We start from the raw sequence: 15,849 nt of genomic DNA, 5'->3' as shown, positions 1-15,849 counted from the left end.
TCAGCTCAATAAAAACAGGTTAAAGGTGCTTGGAGCGGACAGTGTTACGGCCTTATTTTAGATAGGTTCAGCAAACATGTTCTGGCACTTTTCCAAGATTAAAAGCAAAAAAAAAATTGGGGTCAAGTTAAAATTCATAGTACAAAAATCACCCTTGAGATTTACGAGCTTCGAGCCTCAGAACCAGGCTCTTAGTTATGACAAATCAAAGCTGCGAAACGTCTAGTTTAAAGGTGAGCGGAGAGCGCAACAACTGTTACTGATAGTTATCCTTTAGAGGTATTAAATAATGAACATGTAACATTTATTATCAAATTATATTTTAATAAAAACTGCAACAAAAAAGTGTACTCACAACATTTGTAAGAAAAAAAGAGGTATAATGGTTGACGTATGAGGTACTGTAGGTTAGGTCCTCTTTAAAAAAATATGAAAAGTGTAGATGCTCTAAATAAACTGTCATCATATCTCGTGCAATCTACACCTAATGCATCATTTATGTTTTAGTCATATACCCCTTGGCTTTTTACCTATTTTGTTACATTTAATCCTGTGTTTAAATATTTTTGTAATTTGATTTATGTGTGATGCATCAGTACCAAATAGTCTAAGTTGGTGAACTGAAGTGAGAAAAATATAGGCATAAATTAACGTTTTTATGACCCAGCCTATTTTGACCTTAATGACTTGGCCATTTTTTGCAATTCTGACCAGTGTCCCTTTATGAGGTAATACCACAAGAACGCTTCAACGCATCTTAGCGATTCTGAGATTGTTTTTTCGTGACATATTGGGCTTCATGTTAGTGGTAAATTTAGGTCATTAATTTTTGTGCTTATTTGTGAAAAAAATGGAAATTTGGTGAAAATTTTGAAAATTTTGCAATTTGACGTGTCAATTCTTTCTGCGGAATCCGCAGCGGGTTCCTATCTCCACCATTGTGGAGATGGTGAATCCGCAGGACCAAACCGCAGGCAAAACCGCAGATAATCCGCAGGTCTTTTGACCTGCGGTTTATCTGCGGTTTTGGCAAAATCCATGCGGATTAATCCGCAGCATCTGCACACACCCTTAGGGTTAAAAGTTGACCAGCGATTTCTCATTTTTACAACAAAATTTACAAAACCATTTTTTTTAGGGGCCACCTCACATTTGAAGTCACTATGAGGGGTCTATATCGCAGAAAATACCCAAAAGTGACACCATTCTAAAAACTGCACCCCTCAAGCTACTCAAAACTACATTCAAGAAGATTATTAACCATTCAGGTGCTTCACAGTAACTAAAGCAACGTGGAAGGGAAAAGTGGAAATTTTAATTTTTCCAACAAAAATTTTCTTTTAGCATTAATTTTTTCATTTTTACATGGGAAACAGGATAAAATGGATCCTAAAATTTATTGAGCAATTTCTCCTGAGTACACCGATATCTCACATGTGGTCATAAACCACTGTTTGGGCGCACGGCAGGGCCCAGAAGGGAAGGAGCGCCATTTGACTTTTTGAATGGAAAATTAGCTCCAATCGTTATTGGACACCATGTCGCGTTTGGAGAGCCCCTGTGTGCCTAAACATTGGAGCTCCCCCACAAGTGACCCCATTTTGGAAACTAGACCCCCGAAGGAACTTATCTAGATGTGTTGTGATCACTTTGAACCCCCAAGTGCTTCACAGAAGTTTATAACGCAGAGACGTGAAAATAAAAAATCATTTTATTCCACAAAAATAATTTTTTTTAGCCCCCAATTTTTTATTTTCCCAGGGGTAACAGGAGAAAATAGACCCCCAAAGTTGTTGTACAATTTTTCCTGAGTACGCTGATACCCCATATGTGGAGGTAAACCACTGTTTGGGCACACGAATGGAGGGAGCACTGTTTGACTTCTTGAACGCAAAATTGTCTGCAATAAATGGTGGCACCATGTTGCGTTTGGAGACCCCGTGATGTGCCTAAACAGTGGAAACACCTCAATTCTAACTCCAACCCTAACCCCAACACACCCCTAACCCTAATCCAAGCCCTAATCATAACCCTAACCACAACCCTAACCCCAACACACCCCTAACCCTAATTCCAACTCTAACCCTAACCACAAGCCTATCCCTAATCCCAACCCCAACCCACTCCTAACCCTAATGTAAACCCTAATTCCAACCCTAACCCTAATTCCAACCCTAACCCTAATTCTAACCCTATTTCTAACCCTAACCCTAATTCCAACCTTAATGAAAAAATGAAAATATTTTCTTTATTTCATTATTTGTCCCTGCCTATGGGGGTGATAAATGGGGGGTTTATTTACTTTTTTATTTTGATCACTGTGAGGGTTTATCACAGCGATCAAAATAAATGAATGAAACTGCAGCCGCCAGATTCCAGCCGGCACACTGCGCATGTGCCCGCCATTTTCCAAGATGACAGAGCCTATGATCCGGGACAGCAGGACACCGGGACAGTCAGAGGGACATCAGAGGCACAGTGGAGGGTGAGGGGGGGTGATCGGAAGATGGGAGGAGCGGAGGGAAGGGGAGGGGGAGCAGATTATGACGGCAGAGGCCGATCTGCGCCGTCAGTTGGTGGCGGCGTCCGATCGGCGCTGCCAGTCGGTGTGGGAGGAATCAGATCTCTGTCTCCAGCCATGGCAGATGCTATTGCAGCATCGGTCATGGCTGGATTGTAATATTTCACCAAATTTCATTGGTGAAATATTACAATCGCTCTGATTGGCTGTTTCACTTTTAACAGCCAATCAGAGTAATCGTAGCCATGTGGGGGCTAAGCCACCCCCCAGGGTGAAGTAGAAAGGGTCCTCTGTGTGCGGGTCGGGTGACCTTTCAGTGACCCCTGTCACCCGACCCGCAGTAGGGCTATGAATTCATGACACCACATAGGCATCATGGGTCAGATTGGCACGACTTTCCATGATGCCTATGTGGCGTCAAAGGTCGGGAAGGGGTTACATTTATGGAATCAAATAACCAAAAATTTGCATGTGCATATGTATTCATGCCCTTAGCGATGAAGTCCATAAAAGTCTCTGGTACAAGCAATTCCCTTCATAAGTCACATGCTTAGAGAAATGAAGTCCACCTGTGTGCAATCTAAGAGTCAGATGGTTTGTAAGTATATACACTTTACCTTTTCTGAAAGGCCAAAGAGGCTGCAACACCATTAAGAAGAGGAACCACTAACCAAACAACACCATGAAGACCAAGAAGATCTCCAAACAAGTCAGGGACCAAGTTGTTGATAAGTACAAATCAGGGTCGGGTTAAAAAAAATTCCCAATCTCTGATGATCCCCCAGAGCACCATCAAATCCATTATCATCAAATTGAAAGAACATGGTACCAGAACAAACTTGCCAAGAGAGGGCTGTCCACCAAAACTCTCAGCCTAGGCAAAAAGGCATTAATCAGGCAGCACAAAGACCAAAGGTAACCCTGAAGGATCTGCAGAGTTCCCAAGCAGAGACTGGAGTATCTGTCCATACACCAAAATAAGCCTTACACTCTATAGAGGAGGTCTTTATGGAAGAGTGGGCAGAAAAAAGCATTTACTTACACACAAAAATTGTAAGGCTCATTTTGAGTTTACCAAAAGACATGTGGGAGACTCCCTAAATGTATGGAGCAAGGTGCTGTGATAAGATGAGACCAAAATTGAACATTTGGCCACCAAGGTAAACATTATGTCTGACACCAAACCAACACAGCTCATCACCCTAAGAACACCATCCTTACAGATAAACATGCTGGTGGCAACATCATGCTGTGAGGATGTTTTTCTGCAGCTTGGACAATGAAAATGGTCCAACTCGAGGGGAAGATGGATGGTGTGAAATACAGGGATATTCTGGAGCAAAACCTGTTTCAGTCTGTCAGTGATTTGAGACTGGGATGGAGGTTCACCTTCCAACAAGACAATGACTCACAGCATACTGCTGAAGCAACAGGAAAATGTGGAAAATGTGTAAATGTTTTGCTGTGGCCTAACCAAAGCCAAGACCTTTATCCAATTGAGAATCTTTGGTCAGACTTGAAGATTGCTGTTCACCAGAGGAAACCATCTAACTTGAAGGAGCTGGAGCAGTTTTGCTTTGAGGAATGGGCAAACATCCCAGGGGCAAGATGTTTATAAGTCATAAAGACTTATCCAAAAAAACTTGCAACTGTAATTGAGGCCATTAGGAGGCTCTACAAAGTACTGACTTTAGGGGGGTGAATAGTTATGCACACTGAAGTTTTCAGTTATTTTGTCCTATTTGTTGTATGCTTCACAATAATAAGAAAACTAATTGTTCACAGTTGTAAGCTTGTTCTTTACATGAACTGATGCAAACAAGCAAAAAAAAACAATGAAATTCCAGGTTGTGATTTAGCAAAAGATGAAAAATGCCAAGGGGGTGATAGTTTTGCAAGCCAGTGTAATCGATAATAGTGCAATAAATAATCAACAGACTGTATAAGCTCGGTTCAATACTGGTGCGTTACCGTTGCATAAGCAGGATTGGCAAATTTGTAATTGGGTAATCATATAAGTTGGTGTGTGGTCATAAATAGCAGCATTTAAGTACTATTTGACAATAATTAATTAATGGTATAATGAACCATACTCATTTCATTTAAAGGGTTTTGTCACCAGGTTATGCCACCTAATCTGTGAGCAGAATAATGTTAAGACAAACACTGTGATTCTAGCAATGTGTCACTAAGGCTAGGTTCACATTAGCGTTTTAGTCCGCAGCGTATCATCAACAAACGCATGCAAAAACACATGTTAACACAGCGTTTTTATGCGCATTATCTTACACATGGCGGAAAAAACGCTGTGTGCATGTGCTTGTATGCATTTTTGCATGCGTTTGCATTGTTTATGCGCATGTGTTTGATATGACATCAGACAAAAATGGGCGTGTCTCATGGGATTTCTATATGTATTTTGAATAACGCATTTGTATCGAACACATGAGTTTGTGTGGCGCCCCTGAGGCTTCAGTCGCCACAGAGGTACTGCACCTTCTCCTAAGGTGTGGTGCCCCACCATCCAGGTAGGCTGGGAACTCCCTTCCGCATTCCAACACCTGCACCCCACACACAGGGTAGTTCAGCAGGGACCCATCCATGCTTTATGCTGGAAAGGTCATAGGGTGCCTTTTGTGGTCCCTGGCTTCGTAACACGAGAGGTGCTGGGGAGGCGGGTGGAGTTAGATATAAAAGAGAGGGAAGGTGTAGGATTTCAGGTCAGTCTGGGGTGAGTCCCAGAGAAGGAGGTCAGTCAGACGAGGGTCTGAGAGAGAGAGCAGGCTGACAGCAGGTCAGCCTGAGAGGAGCTCAAGGCGGAGGAAGGCAGTCAGTCAGGAGAGGCCGAGGACTGGTCTTAGTGGAACGAGCTCCCTAGGGAAGGAAGAGAAGGAGAAAGAGACGTAGACTGGAGACTACAGATTCCATAAGAGAGATAGAACAGATCGGAACGAAGGAGAATAGAAGGACGGTGGGAAGCTGGTTGAAGAAGGATAGAGAACCTTTCCAGTCCAGAGAGCGCAAAGGCCGGGGCCCGGTCCCCGAGGTTGATTGGATCTTTATGTCCGGCAACAGACACCGGAGGAGTAGTGAGCCGCTAACGCCTTGCTCCCATCATAGACTGGGAAACAACAGCAACTGAATAGAGAGCCGGGACGCAGGGAGGAGTCCCCGAAGCAGGCTACAGCTGTCTGTCATACAAGTAAAGACTAGGAACACCTAGAGAAAAGCATTCCAGGGTAACTAATACTGGAGTGCTTCACATCTAAAGGCGCATTGGAGGAGTCGTTCAGTAAGGTACATGTTGGCGGAGTGTGGAAGGGAGAATCCTATCCTGCCTGGAGGTTGACTGGAGCCCTGACCTGGAGAACATGGTACGGAGGCAGGCAGTTGAGTGAACTGCAAACAGTGAGTAAAGCTTTGGAACCGCATACTCGGGTGTCCTCCAGTTATTCCCTCACCACTACACCTGGGTACCAGCATCTATACCATTCTGCGCCTCTCCTCATCCATTGCACCTACACTGCCCTGGGACTACAGCTCCACCTGTGGGGAGCTACACCATCTTTGCTGCAACACACCATCAGTCCCAGCAGATCTGCATGCAGCGTTGGCTCAACATCTTACTTGCCAAACACCACAGGTGGCGTCACAAACTATTCTAATAAACTTTAACACCATTAACATCACCGCCATTGATATTGGGCTCCCAGGGCCACAGACCGGGTCACCGCTGCTGTGACACATTCCCGCCTTGATACCGGCCCGGTACCGAGTACCCCGCTGCCCTGGGCGTGCGAGGGCGACCCATATGCATGTCCTTGCGTACACCATGTTAAATATATGTACGCGTGATGCATGTGGATCTATGCGGATCAAACGCTGCACGCACAGATGCAAATGTGAAACCAGCCTTACAGGCTTGATTGCTGTAGTTTTGATAAAATCACAGTTCTATCAGTAGGAGATTATCATTGAGGACTAGTAAACCAGCTGTCACGTAGTCCTCCATGTTCATGAACCCTGTATAATCCCACCCATACCACTGATTGGAAACTTTCTGCCTATGCACAGTGTTCACAGAAAGCTGTAAATCAGTAGTGTGGGTGGGGTTATACAGTGCTCATCAATCAGAGAAATGGCATACAGTGATGGCCAAAAGTGTTGGCACCATTGAAATTGTTCCAGAAAATGAAGTATTTGCACCAGAAAATTATTGCAATTACACATGTTTCGTTATACATATGTTTCTTCTCTTTGTGTGTATTGAAACAACACACAAAAACAGAAAAAAGACAAATTGGACAAAATTTTACCCAAAACTCCAAAAATGGGCCTCACAAAATTGTTTGCATTCTCAAACTAATATTCTATGGAATAAATAACTGCAATCAATTGCTTCCTACAGTATACCCATCAACAAGCTTCTTACACCTCTCAACTGCAATTTTTGACCACTCTTCTTTTACAAACTGCTCCAGGTCTCTCATATTTGAAGGCGGCTTCTCACAACAGCAAATTTAAGATCTCTCCACAGGTGTTAAATGGGATTTAGATCTAACTCATTGCTGGCCACGTCAGAACTCTCCAACACTCTCCAGAACTTTCCATCCATTTCTGGGTGCTCACTGAAGTATGTTTGGGGACATTGTGCCTCTGGAACACCCATGAGACCTATGACGCAAACCAGCTTTCTGACACTGGGAACAACATTGCGACCCAAAATCCTTTGGTAATATTCAGATTTCATTGATGCCTTGCACACAGTCAAGGCATCCAGTGACAGAGGCAACAAGATAACCCCAAAATATCTTTTAACCTCCACCATATTTGAGTGTAGGTACTGTATTATTTTCTTTGTAGGCCTCTATCTGTTTTCGGTAAACACTGCAGTAGAAAGATGTGCTTTACCAGATGCTCAATCTTGGTCTCATTTGTTCACAACATGCTTTCCCAGAAGGATTTTGACTTACTCATGCACATTTTGGCAATCTGCAGCCTAGCTTTTTAATTTCTATTGTGTCAGCAATGGAGTCCTCCTGGGTCTCCTGCCATAGTGGTTCATTTCATTCAAATGTTGATGGATAGTTACCTCTTACACTGATGCTCCCTGAGCCTTCAGGAAAGCATCAATTTTTTGGGAATTTGATTGAGACTGCTTTATCCACCATCCAAACTATTCTGCAGTGCAACCTTCCATCAATTATTTTCTGCTGTTCATGTCCAAAGAGATTAGCTACAGGGCCATGGGTTGTAAATTTCTTGATTATGTTAAAAATAGTGTAGATAGTGGCCCATGTACATGTAAACTAGCAAGCAGCATTATGATTATGTTGCACATCGGGGACAAAGTAACATCAAGATTTCTGGAGATGGACTTGTAACTTTGAGATTGTTGATATTTTTCAACAATTTTGGTTCTCAAGTCCTCAGACAGTTCTCCTCTTTGTGTTCTCCATGCCTAGTGTGGCACACACAAATACACAAAGCAAAGAATGAGGTAACTTCTCACCTTTTTATTTTGTTTCAGGTGTGATTTTCAAAGAATCCACACCTGTTAGTTGCCACAGGTGAGTTTAAACAAGCATCAGATGCTTGAAATAAAGTTGTTTACCCATAATTTTGGAAATATGTCAACAATTTTTTTCCACCCATTTTTAAGGTTTTATGTCGAACTTGCCTTTGTTTCCCTCTGTTTTTTTTTTGTTCTAATTCACACAAAGGAAAAAAAGTGTTTTACAAAACGTGTAAATTCAATACCGTAATTTTGTGGGAGAAATACGACATTTTCTGCCACAGTATCAAGGGTGCTAACTCTTTCAGCAATGACTGTACATGCAGCAGATTTTATCAAAATTTCAGTGGGCAGCCCAGTAAGTAACACATTGCGGGGATCAGACTCTCAGTCTCTGTTAGGAGTCTGATTTCTTCTTTCCCTATGATGAAATCTAGACCCTTACATTCTGCAGTCTCCTGCATTTCATCTGCAGTAGAGGAGATTGCAGAGGAGAGTGCCTTGCGGCAACTCTCTCCAGAGGCTAAGTCCTCTGTTCCCTTCACTGAGCACCCTTGAGAGGTCTCTCGCAGCTGCGCAGGCCACAGATGCTGCTGTTCAGGCACTCACAGATGCCGTAGGGCGTATGTCCGTGTCCTCCCTTGTGCCGACAGTTACCCGCCTCCGGTTGCCCGAAAAAATCTCTGGGAATGGTGCCTCCTGCAGGGGTTTCATCAGCCAGTGCTCTATACACCTGGAGCTGCTGGCTGTGCAATTCCCTACAGAGCGGGCTAAGGTGGCCTTCATTATCTCCCTACTGTCGGGCAAGGCCTTGGAATAATGGGCTACGCCTCTATGGGAACGTGGTGACCTCGAGATTCGGACCGCGGCCATCTTGGTAACAGCCATCAAGCAAGTATTTCTCGGTCCTCGGGTCACGCATGATACGTCTCTGCAGCTGCTCTCCCTTACTCAGGGGTCGCTCTCGGTTAGCCAGTATGCCGTCCGTTTTCGGACACTGGCGTCCAAGTTGGAATGGTCTGACAGAGTGCTTTTCCCCGTTTTTTGGCGAGGTCTAGCACAGCACGTGAAGGATGCTCTCTCTACTAGAGAGATCCCCACCGGCTTGGAGGAGCTTATTTCCGTCTCCTCATGTATCGACCTCCGTTTTTCATAGCGCGGTATGGAGCAGGCTCACTCCAAGCGAAGAGCTGTCTCAGCTCCTAAATTTTTTGTACCTCCTGAGCTGTCTGAGCCAGAGGATATACCCCCTGAGCCCATGGAGGTGTCTCTTACCAATCCTAACAGACTCTGACCAGGAATCCATTTGCGGTTGTCCCCATGTATGTGCGGTTTCTCCGGAAGCCAGCTCCCCGCAATGGTCAGAATCTGAACCGGTCACCGAGACTTTTGTCCCTCCTCATCTTAGGGCTCAAGTTCTTGCATGGACGCATGCCTCCCATGCGCCTCACCATCGAGGCTACATGCAAATCTCAAAGCTCTTGGCCGGAGCGTATTGGTGGCCCCATAGAGCTCGGGATATGAAAAAATGTATCCAGGCTTGCACTTCATGTGCCCAGGTCAACCTTCCCAAGCCGAGAGTGGTGACGGTCGCTGATTCGCGGCGGCGTTCAGTTACATTGTCTGCTCCTGCCATCTCCCAGGTGTCCCTTTTGAAACCTGGTGACCTTGCTTCCACTGATGCCTTCCAGGTGTCCCAGTTTACTGTAACACCTACCAGGACATCAAGCTCGCCTTCGGGTGAGTTTGAGCCCAGGTTGATGGTCCGGAAGGCTCAGGGAGGAGGGGGCCCTGGGGGGGGTAATGTTAGGAGTCTGATTTCTTCTTTCCCTATGATGAAATCTAGACCCTTACATTCTGCAGTCTCCTGTGTTTCATCTGCAGTAGAGGAGATTGCAGAGGAGAGTTCCTTGCGGCAACTCTCTCCAGAGTCCTCTGTTCCCTCCACTGAGCATGCTCATTGGACGAGCTTCCATTGAAGTTCGGGAGTCACATGCTCAGGTCCTGTGTCTAATCCTATTGGCTCCTCCTGGAGCCTTGGAGATTTCCGGAAGGTCCCGTTTGGTATAAAAAGCGCGCATGGCTGTTCCGCCATGCGCTAGTATTTCATACTTGCTGCTGTATGTAAGGTGATGGATGCTTGGACTGGTGACTGACTTATTAAGAAACCCCTTCCCTCTGATAATATGATTGTGTGAGTGTTTGGGTTCAGCCAGTAGCAGCGTTAGCGCCAGCGCGCATATGCTCCATCTTGCTCAGCAGCTTAGCGTCTGCATTGCGCCAGCGTTATTGCAGCACCTTGCCAGCGGCTCAGTTCTTGACGCGCTGCAGTTGCAGCTTTTCTCTGCGTCCGCGGTTGCGACGCTTCGCACCTTATTTGTCGGTAGGTCTAGATTGAGTAGTCCTGCTGTTTAAGGCTACTCCTGTGACCGTGAATACCGCATCTGTATCGCTGAGAGTCTGTGACTCTGAACAGACTCAGCGTTTACTTTATGCCTGCAGCTCTGTGAGAATAACAGAGCTTGCTTCAGTGCACTGGGTGCCGTCTAACCCTTGTGCACATCACCGTCTTAGTGCTCTGCCTCTCTTAGCAGCGTTTTTTCCATCCACCGCACGGTGGGCACCGGGTGGCGAAGGCATTTTATTTATTTTTTATTTATTGTCTTCCGCCACTCCTAACAGTCTCTATATCATGCTGCTCTCTGATAGATAGATAGATAGATAGATAGATACTGTAGATAGATAGATAGATAGATAGATAGATAGATAGATAGATAGATAGATAGATAGATAGATAGATAGATAGATAGATAATAGGTTTCACTTAAAAAAATTAGACATGAGACTTGATGAAAAAGAACTCGGCTTTATTTCTTCATCACATCATTTTCTATTTGTTTCTTTATAGCAGTCATGTTTGTAAAGTTGGTTTACAACATATCCAAAGGCTCACATCACAATTTTAAAGCTTCCAGTTCAGTATAACCATTTTCCAGAGTTTATATTGTTACTGTATGTGTTGCTTATATTACACACTCCAGACTAAGTGTCACTCCCTGGTTCGAGACAATTAGTGTTAGTCACATTTTTGGAGTTAGCTAGAACTTACTTTTCTTGTACTCTCCTTCTGTATTACAGTAGATATTCTTTGTAGGTTGAGTTCTTTAATTTTATTTCTAGGGGTTGCCTGATAGAATTATTTGCTGATGGTGTCCTACATTGGGCAAGTTTGGGGCCAGCAAGACTTAACCAATGATAAGTATTTAGATTTTCACTTTTGATACTTCAGATTTTTGGACAAAATGCCCATATACATTTGGATTTGGTCAATTTCAGGGAAAGAATGAAAAGTTTTTTACTGAGAACACTGTATGTAAATGGTCTTGATACCATACAGTCCCATTAACGGTGTTCCAAACGAGCTGGCATGTACTGTAATGGTGGTATGTATGTGGTCTTCTACTAACTGTTTGTGGGGAAGTTTTGTATTTATTTTTTACCTGTTTATTATTTTTGTACATCATTGATGTTAAGTAATTTAATTTTTGTCCCTTAAAAAACAGACTTGGGTTATAAAATCCTGCACTAATGTAATTACAAAAAATACCAATAAATCCATAATTAAAATGACGTACGGTAAATAAATACAAATTTCAATATACTGGATAAGCTGTGATTAATTAAAAGTTGCAGGATCGGTGCTGACACTTGTTTTAATCATGTTGACTTTGGTGGCAATGTAATTTACTACCCCTCTCATATTTTTATGCTTTTTTTTTCTCTCAATTGGGAATCCAATATCTAGTCTATTTCTTTCTGGTTATCAAAAGATATCATTTTAGTTATTAATGATTTGGAATTTTTTTTTGTGATTACGGTATATTAAGATTCAGCATGTGACTGTGTGGTTCTTCTGATCATTTATATGCTTCATTTTCATTGCTCAGGTTGTTTTATGTTGTATTCATTAAGTTATAACTGCATATGATATGTGATGGCCTTATGTTTTTATGTTTTTATATTTCATGGTGGCATAGAAAATTTAGAGATTATTCTAACTTGTAATTCCTGCTGTATACTAAGAGTTACAGATTTCACATGTTGAACACCACAAAGACATTATCAAATTGACATTTGCCTTCTTCTAATAAAGTAAAATACAATTGAAAGTAAACAAGTGATCAACAAAAGTCTTCATTCAGTAAGATGGTCCTATGGGTCAGAAAAGCAGGTTCAGAATAGTCAAAGCTTCTTATGTGGACCTGGCCCCTCCAAATTGTCTGTAGTGGAAAAGACTCTTAGCATCCAGGTCTCCAGAATATTTCATAGCTTCAGCAAACATTTTGACCACCTAGAAAATATAATCAAAATTTATGTCAACAAATTACCAGGACGGGAAAAAACTCATGATTTATAGTTATGTAATCTTTACAGAATTGTGAATGTGCCAGTCAATGACCTGACCCTATTTATTTGCTGCTTCTCAATTGTTAGCAGCACAGTAACTTATATTGATTAAATGTTAATTTACTCGAGTATGAGAGAGAACATTTTACGCAGTCGCCATTATGTGAGAAATGAATGGTTTATGCAACAACGGAAGTAGGTGTTCAAATTAAATGTTAGCAAGGAGTGGGTGACATGTGAAACACCAGCTTACTTTTCTATAGCTGTCCACATTATAATGCTGTTATATAACAGACAAGCTATGGACAAGTCATATACAGGCATAAACAATAAAAACAAAGGTATATTAATTTTAATTAGAAGTAGCTTTTCAAAAATAATTTGGTCCTGCATAAAGCTTTTGTCTACCAGGAGGCTGCCTTTAAAAGGAATTTGTCATGTTGTCCATGTGTAAAGGAGTGGAGATGCTACCCACGCACCCCTTGAAGATCTTATATTTATGTAATGCATTGCTAAGTTTTAAATGTTGTTTTTTCTGGCTTCTGTTCTGCAACAATGAGTTAGCTGTAGATATGGTTAACTTTTGGAGCCAGCCCAGGATGGGAGGAGTTGTGTGGGCACAAGGAAATGCTGTTTCCTGGTGTTAGGGAGATAGGAAAAACTATTGAGAATTGAAAAGACCTATGGTCTTGTCGTTCGTAGACCTGAAACAGGTGTTTGTGTGCCAAGAAAGGGAGGATATGTTGGATATTATGTTCTGAATGAAATAAGCACTAAGTGGGTGATGGAATCACAATCTCAGAAAAGAGGGACATATCAAGTACTACGCTGAAGGAAGGATTCTTTATCTCAGGCAAGTGGGTCTAAAGCAAAGGATTATCTAAATTATATAAGAAGCTACACTATAGCCAGACTTGAGGGTCATAAAGCAGAAGTTGCCCAAGCTGGGACACATGTTGTCCTATAGGGAATTGAAAATGCAGTGGCTCAACAAGGAGCCTGTGGCCTTCATCAAATTGACTCTGAGAGTAGTAGTGTTGAGTCATACAACATACCTCAGTCAGTGAGGTCCTCACAAATCAACTGGGAGTTGAGACTAGCTGTCAGGGGCCTGATCTACTCAATTGTTACATCAATGGGCTCCATGAATTTGCTATAATACATCCCCTGACATATGAACTACACACGTCTCCAACATCACAAGGCCCTGCTACATCATTGATCAGTGCCACTCAGGACCCTAGTACATATTCTGCCTTGCCACATTATCAAGTCTACTCAGCTGTGCCATTGACTCATCTCCACTTAACCAGTCTCTTTGTTGAGCTTCCTACTTTCTTCTGGTTTACTACTCCACATCTCCAGTTGCTGTCCAGCCATTACAGCCTTCCTTGCTTCCACCTATTCACTTCACTGCATCAACATAATTTCTTCTTGCTGCACAAAAACTGCTCAACCAAACTGAGGGCTCTAAGAATGTGACTCACAATAACGTGTAGCATGGCTGGCTCATCTGTAACTCTAGAAAAAGCTGTCTCTAGGCAGCAAGAACATCCTTCCTACAAGCTGCCATTATTATCATAGCAAAATCTACCCCTGAGTCCAGTGATTGGTTGCAGCAGTTACATGTGCATCCAGCTGTATCAGTGAGTATGGAGACTGGCAGATGACCATGGCACCATTGTTAGATGGGTGGCAGTGAACCGTAAAGGTGAGTATACTTTATTTTGTTAATATAGAACATACTGGATCGTTTTTTTTCTTTAAAATGTGGAGGTGGATTACCACTCTAATTCTGATGTTAAGTGCAGTATCCCTGCATTTACTTCACAGCTATTGATTTCTTCAAGATGGTTATGCACATTATTTTACCAAATTGTCTACTGGAAAAGCCCAAGCCGCAGTGAAGCGGTTGGGTTTACACTGATATCTGCTTTATTGAATTGATGCAGCCAGCAGCTTCTCTAAAGTCCCCCATATACAAAAGACTAACGTCAGCTGAATCCACTGGTATCGATGAGTTCGGCTGACAGTCAAGTGTATGGAAGCCCTAGACAATTTGTTATCGGAGGGGGGGGTATCAATCTGGCATTTTAGATTTTGAACTGTTGATTGTATTGTCTCCTGGAGATAAGCTGCTGACGGACATTTTTGGCAATGGCTCTGTGATAAAGAACACAGGGGCGCTCGGCTGATCAAGTGCTGCTGTGTATAAAGGAGGGATGGCCAAGATGGCTAACCATCGTTCGGCTAACAGCCATCAAGTGTGTACATGGGGCTTACATGTGTGGCCAGTGGTCAGTTCAGCTTTTGTACATGTTTATATAGATAACTGTCACTGACCTGGAAGTTGGTGAGTAAAGCAAGTCCACTGTCCACTGCAGCCCTCCTTATTATAAAGTTGTCGCGCACGTACTTTGTGTTGCTGTTTGGTAAGTTAATTACCATGTCAATGTTGCCTTCCTTGATCAACCTGAAAAAAGAATAGTATTATGAGCTATTGCACAAAATTACCATGTCTCCCAAATTTGAATGTTAACTCAAATGATGGGTGTGTAGCATCGTTGCTCAGGTCTACCTGAGCATGCTCGGGTGATCTCCGAGTATTTTGGTGTGCTCGGAGATTTAGTTTTCCTCGTCTCAGCTGCATGATTTGCGACTTGTAGACAGGCTGAATACATGTGGGAATTCCCTAACAAAACAGGCATCCCACACATGTATTCAAGCTGTCTAGCAGTCGCAAATCATGTAGCTCAGGCGACAGGAAACTAAATTTCCGAGCAGCCAAAACACTCGGAGACCACCCGAGCATGCTTGGGAAAACCCGAGCAACGAGTACACTCGCTCATCACTACTCAGCATTTATTTTTTCTAGCCAAAATAAAGTTTGCTTTAAAGTATATTACAAAGCACACCAATACGCTGTATCAGTAAATCTAGTCATAAATCATCTGGGTAAAGTAGATTAGATATAAAAGAAATCTGCAAACTAGCTATAAAGTAACACTAGTAGGGATAAAGCCAATGTACAGCATATTTTATCTATTTTGTTTAGTTGTGTTTTTAAGACTTTTGCTTAAACACAGCTGTAACACTCCGTAGTAGAGATGGCGGATCACCTACACGATGGGACCCACTATAATAGATTGCTGTTGTTCAGGAAATCATGAAAGCGGACTCAAATGGCTGTGTTTATTATCCAGGTCTCATCCTCAACATATTACTTTGTTTTCATTTTCCCTGTTTTATTGTGCTAGAATTGACCATATAATTCCTGCCACATTGCAGTGTTTGTATAGTAATTATATACTACAATATATAGCACTGGTAAATCCACCCCTTTATGTATTGCAGCAATTGGATTAGGGATTAAAATATAACTTTCATTCCAAAATATTAAAATTCT

The 15,849-nt window shown here is 42.6% G+C and overlaps 1 protein-coding gene across 1 annotated transcript in view; it reads right to left on the bottom strand.

Moving 5' to 3' along the window:
- Positions 1–10,886: 10,886 nt before the first annotated feature.
- Positions 10,887–15,849, bottom strand: part of CPS1 (carbamoyl-phosphate synthase 1) — an 86,674-nt gene continuing 81,711 nt past the window's right edge. The window contains exons 37-38 of the mRNA XM_073553208.1: positions 14,787–14,916; positions 10,887–12,387 (exon numbers count right to left, since the gene is read on the bottom strand). Of these exons, the coding sequence (XP_073409309.1) occupies positions 12,289–12,387; positions 14,787–14,916 (229 nt within the window). The 3' untranslated portion in view covers positions 10,887–12,288. The remainder of the gene's footprint in view (positions 12,388–14,786; positions 14,917–15,849) is intronic.

Source organism: Dendrobates tinctorius, unplaced genomic scaffold (genome assembly GCF_039654945.1).
Source record: "Dendrobates tinctorius isolate UK_male_01 unplaced genomic scaffold, ASM3965494v1 ptg000199l, whole genome shotgun sequence".
Taxonomy (NCBI): domain Eukaryota; kingdom Metazoa; phylum Chordata; class Amphibia; order Anura; family Dendrobatidae; genus Dendrobates; species Dendrobates tinctorius.
This window is presented reverse-complemented; position numbering and strand designations above follow the sequence as displayed.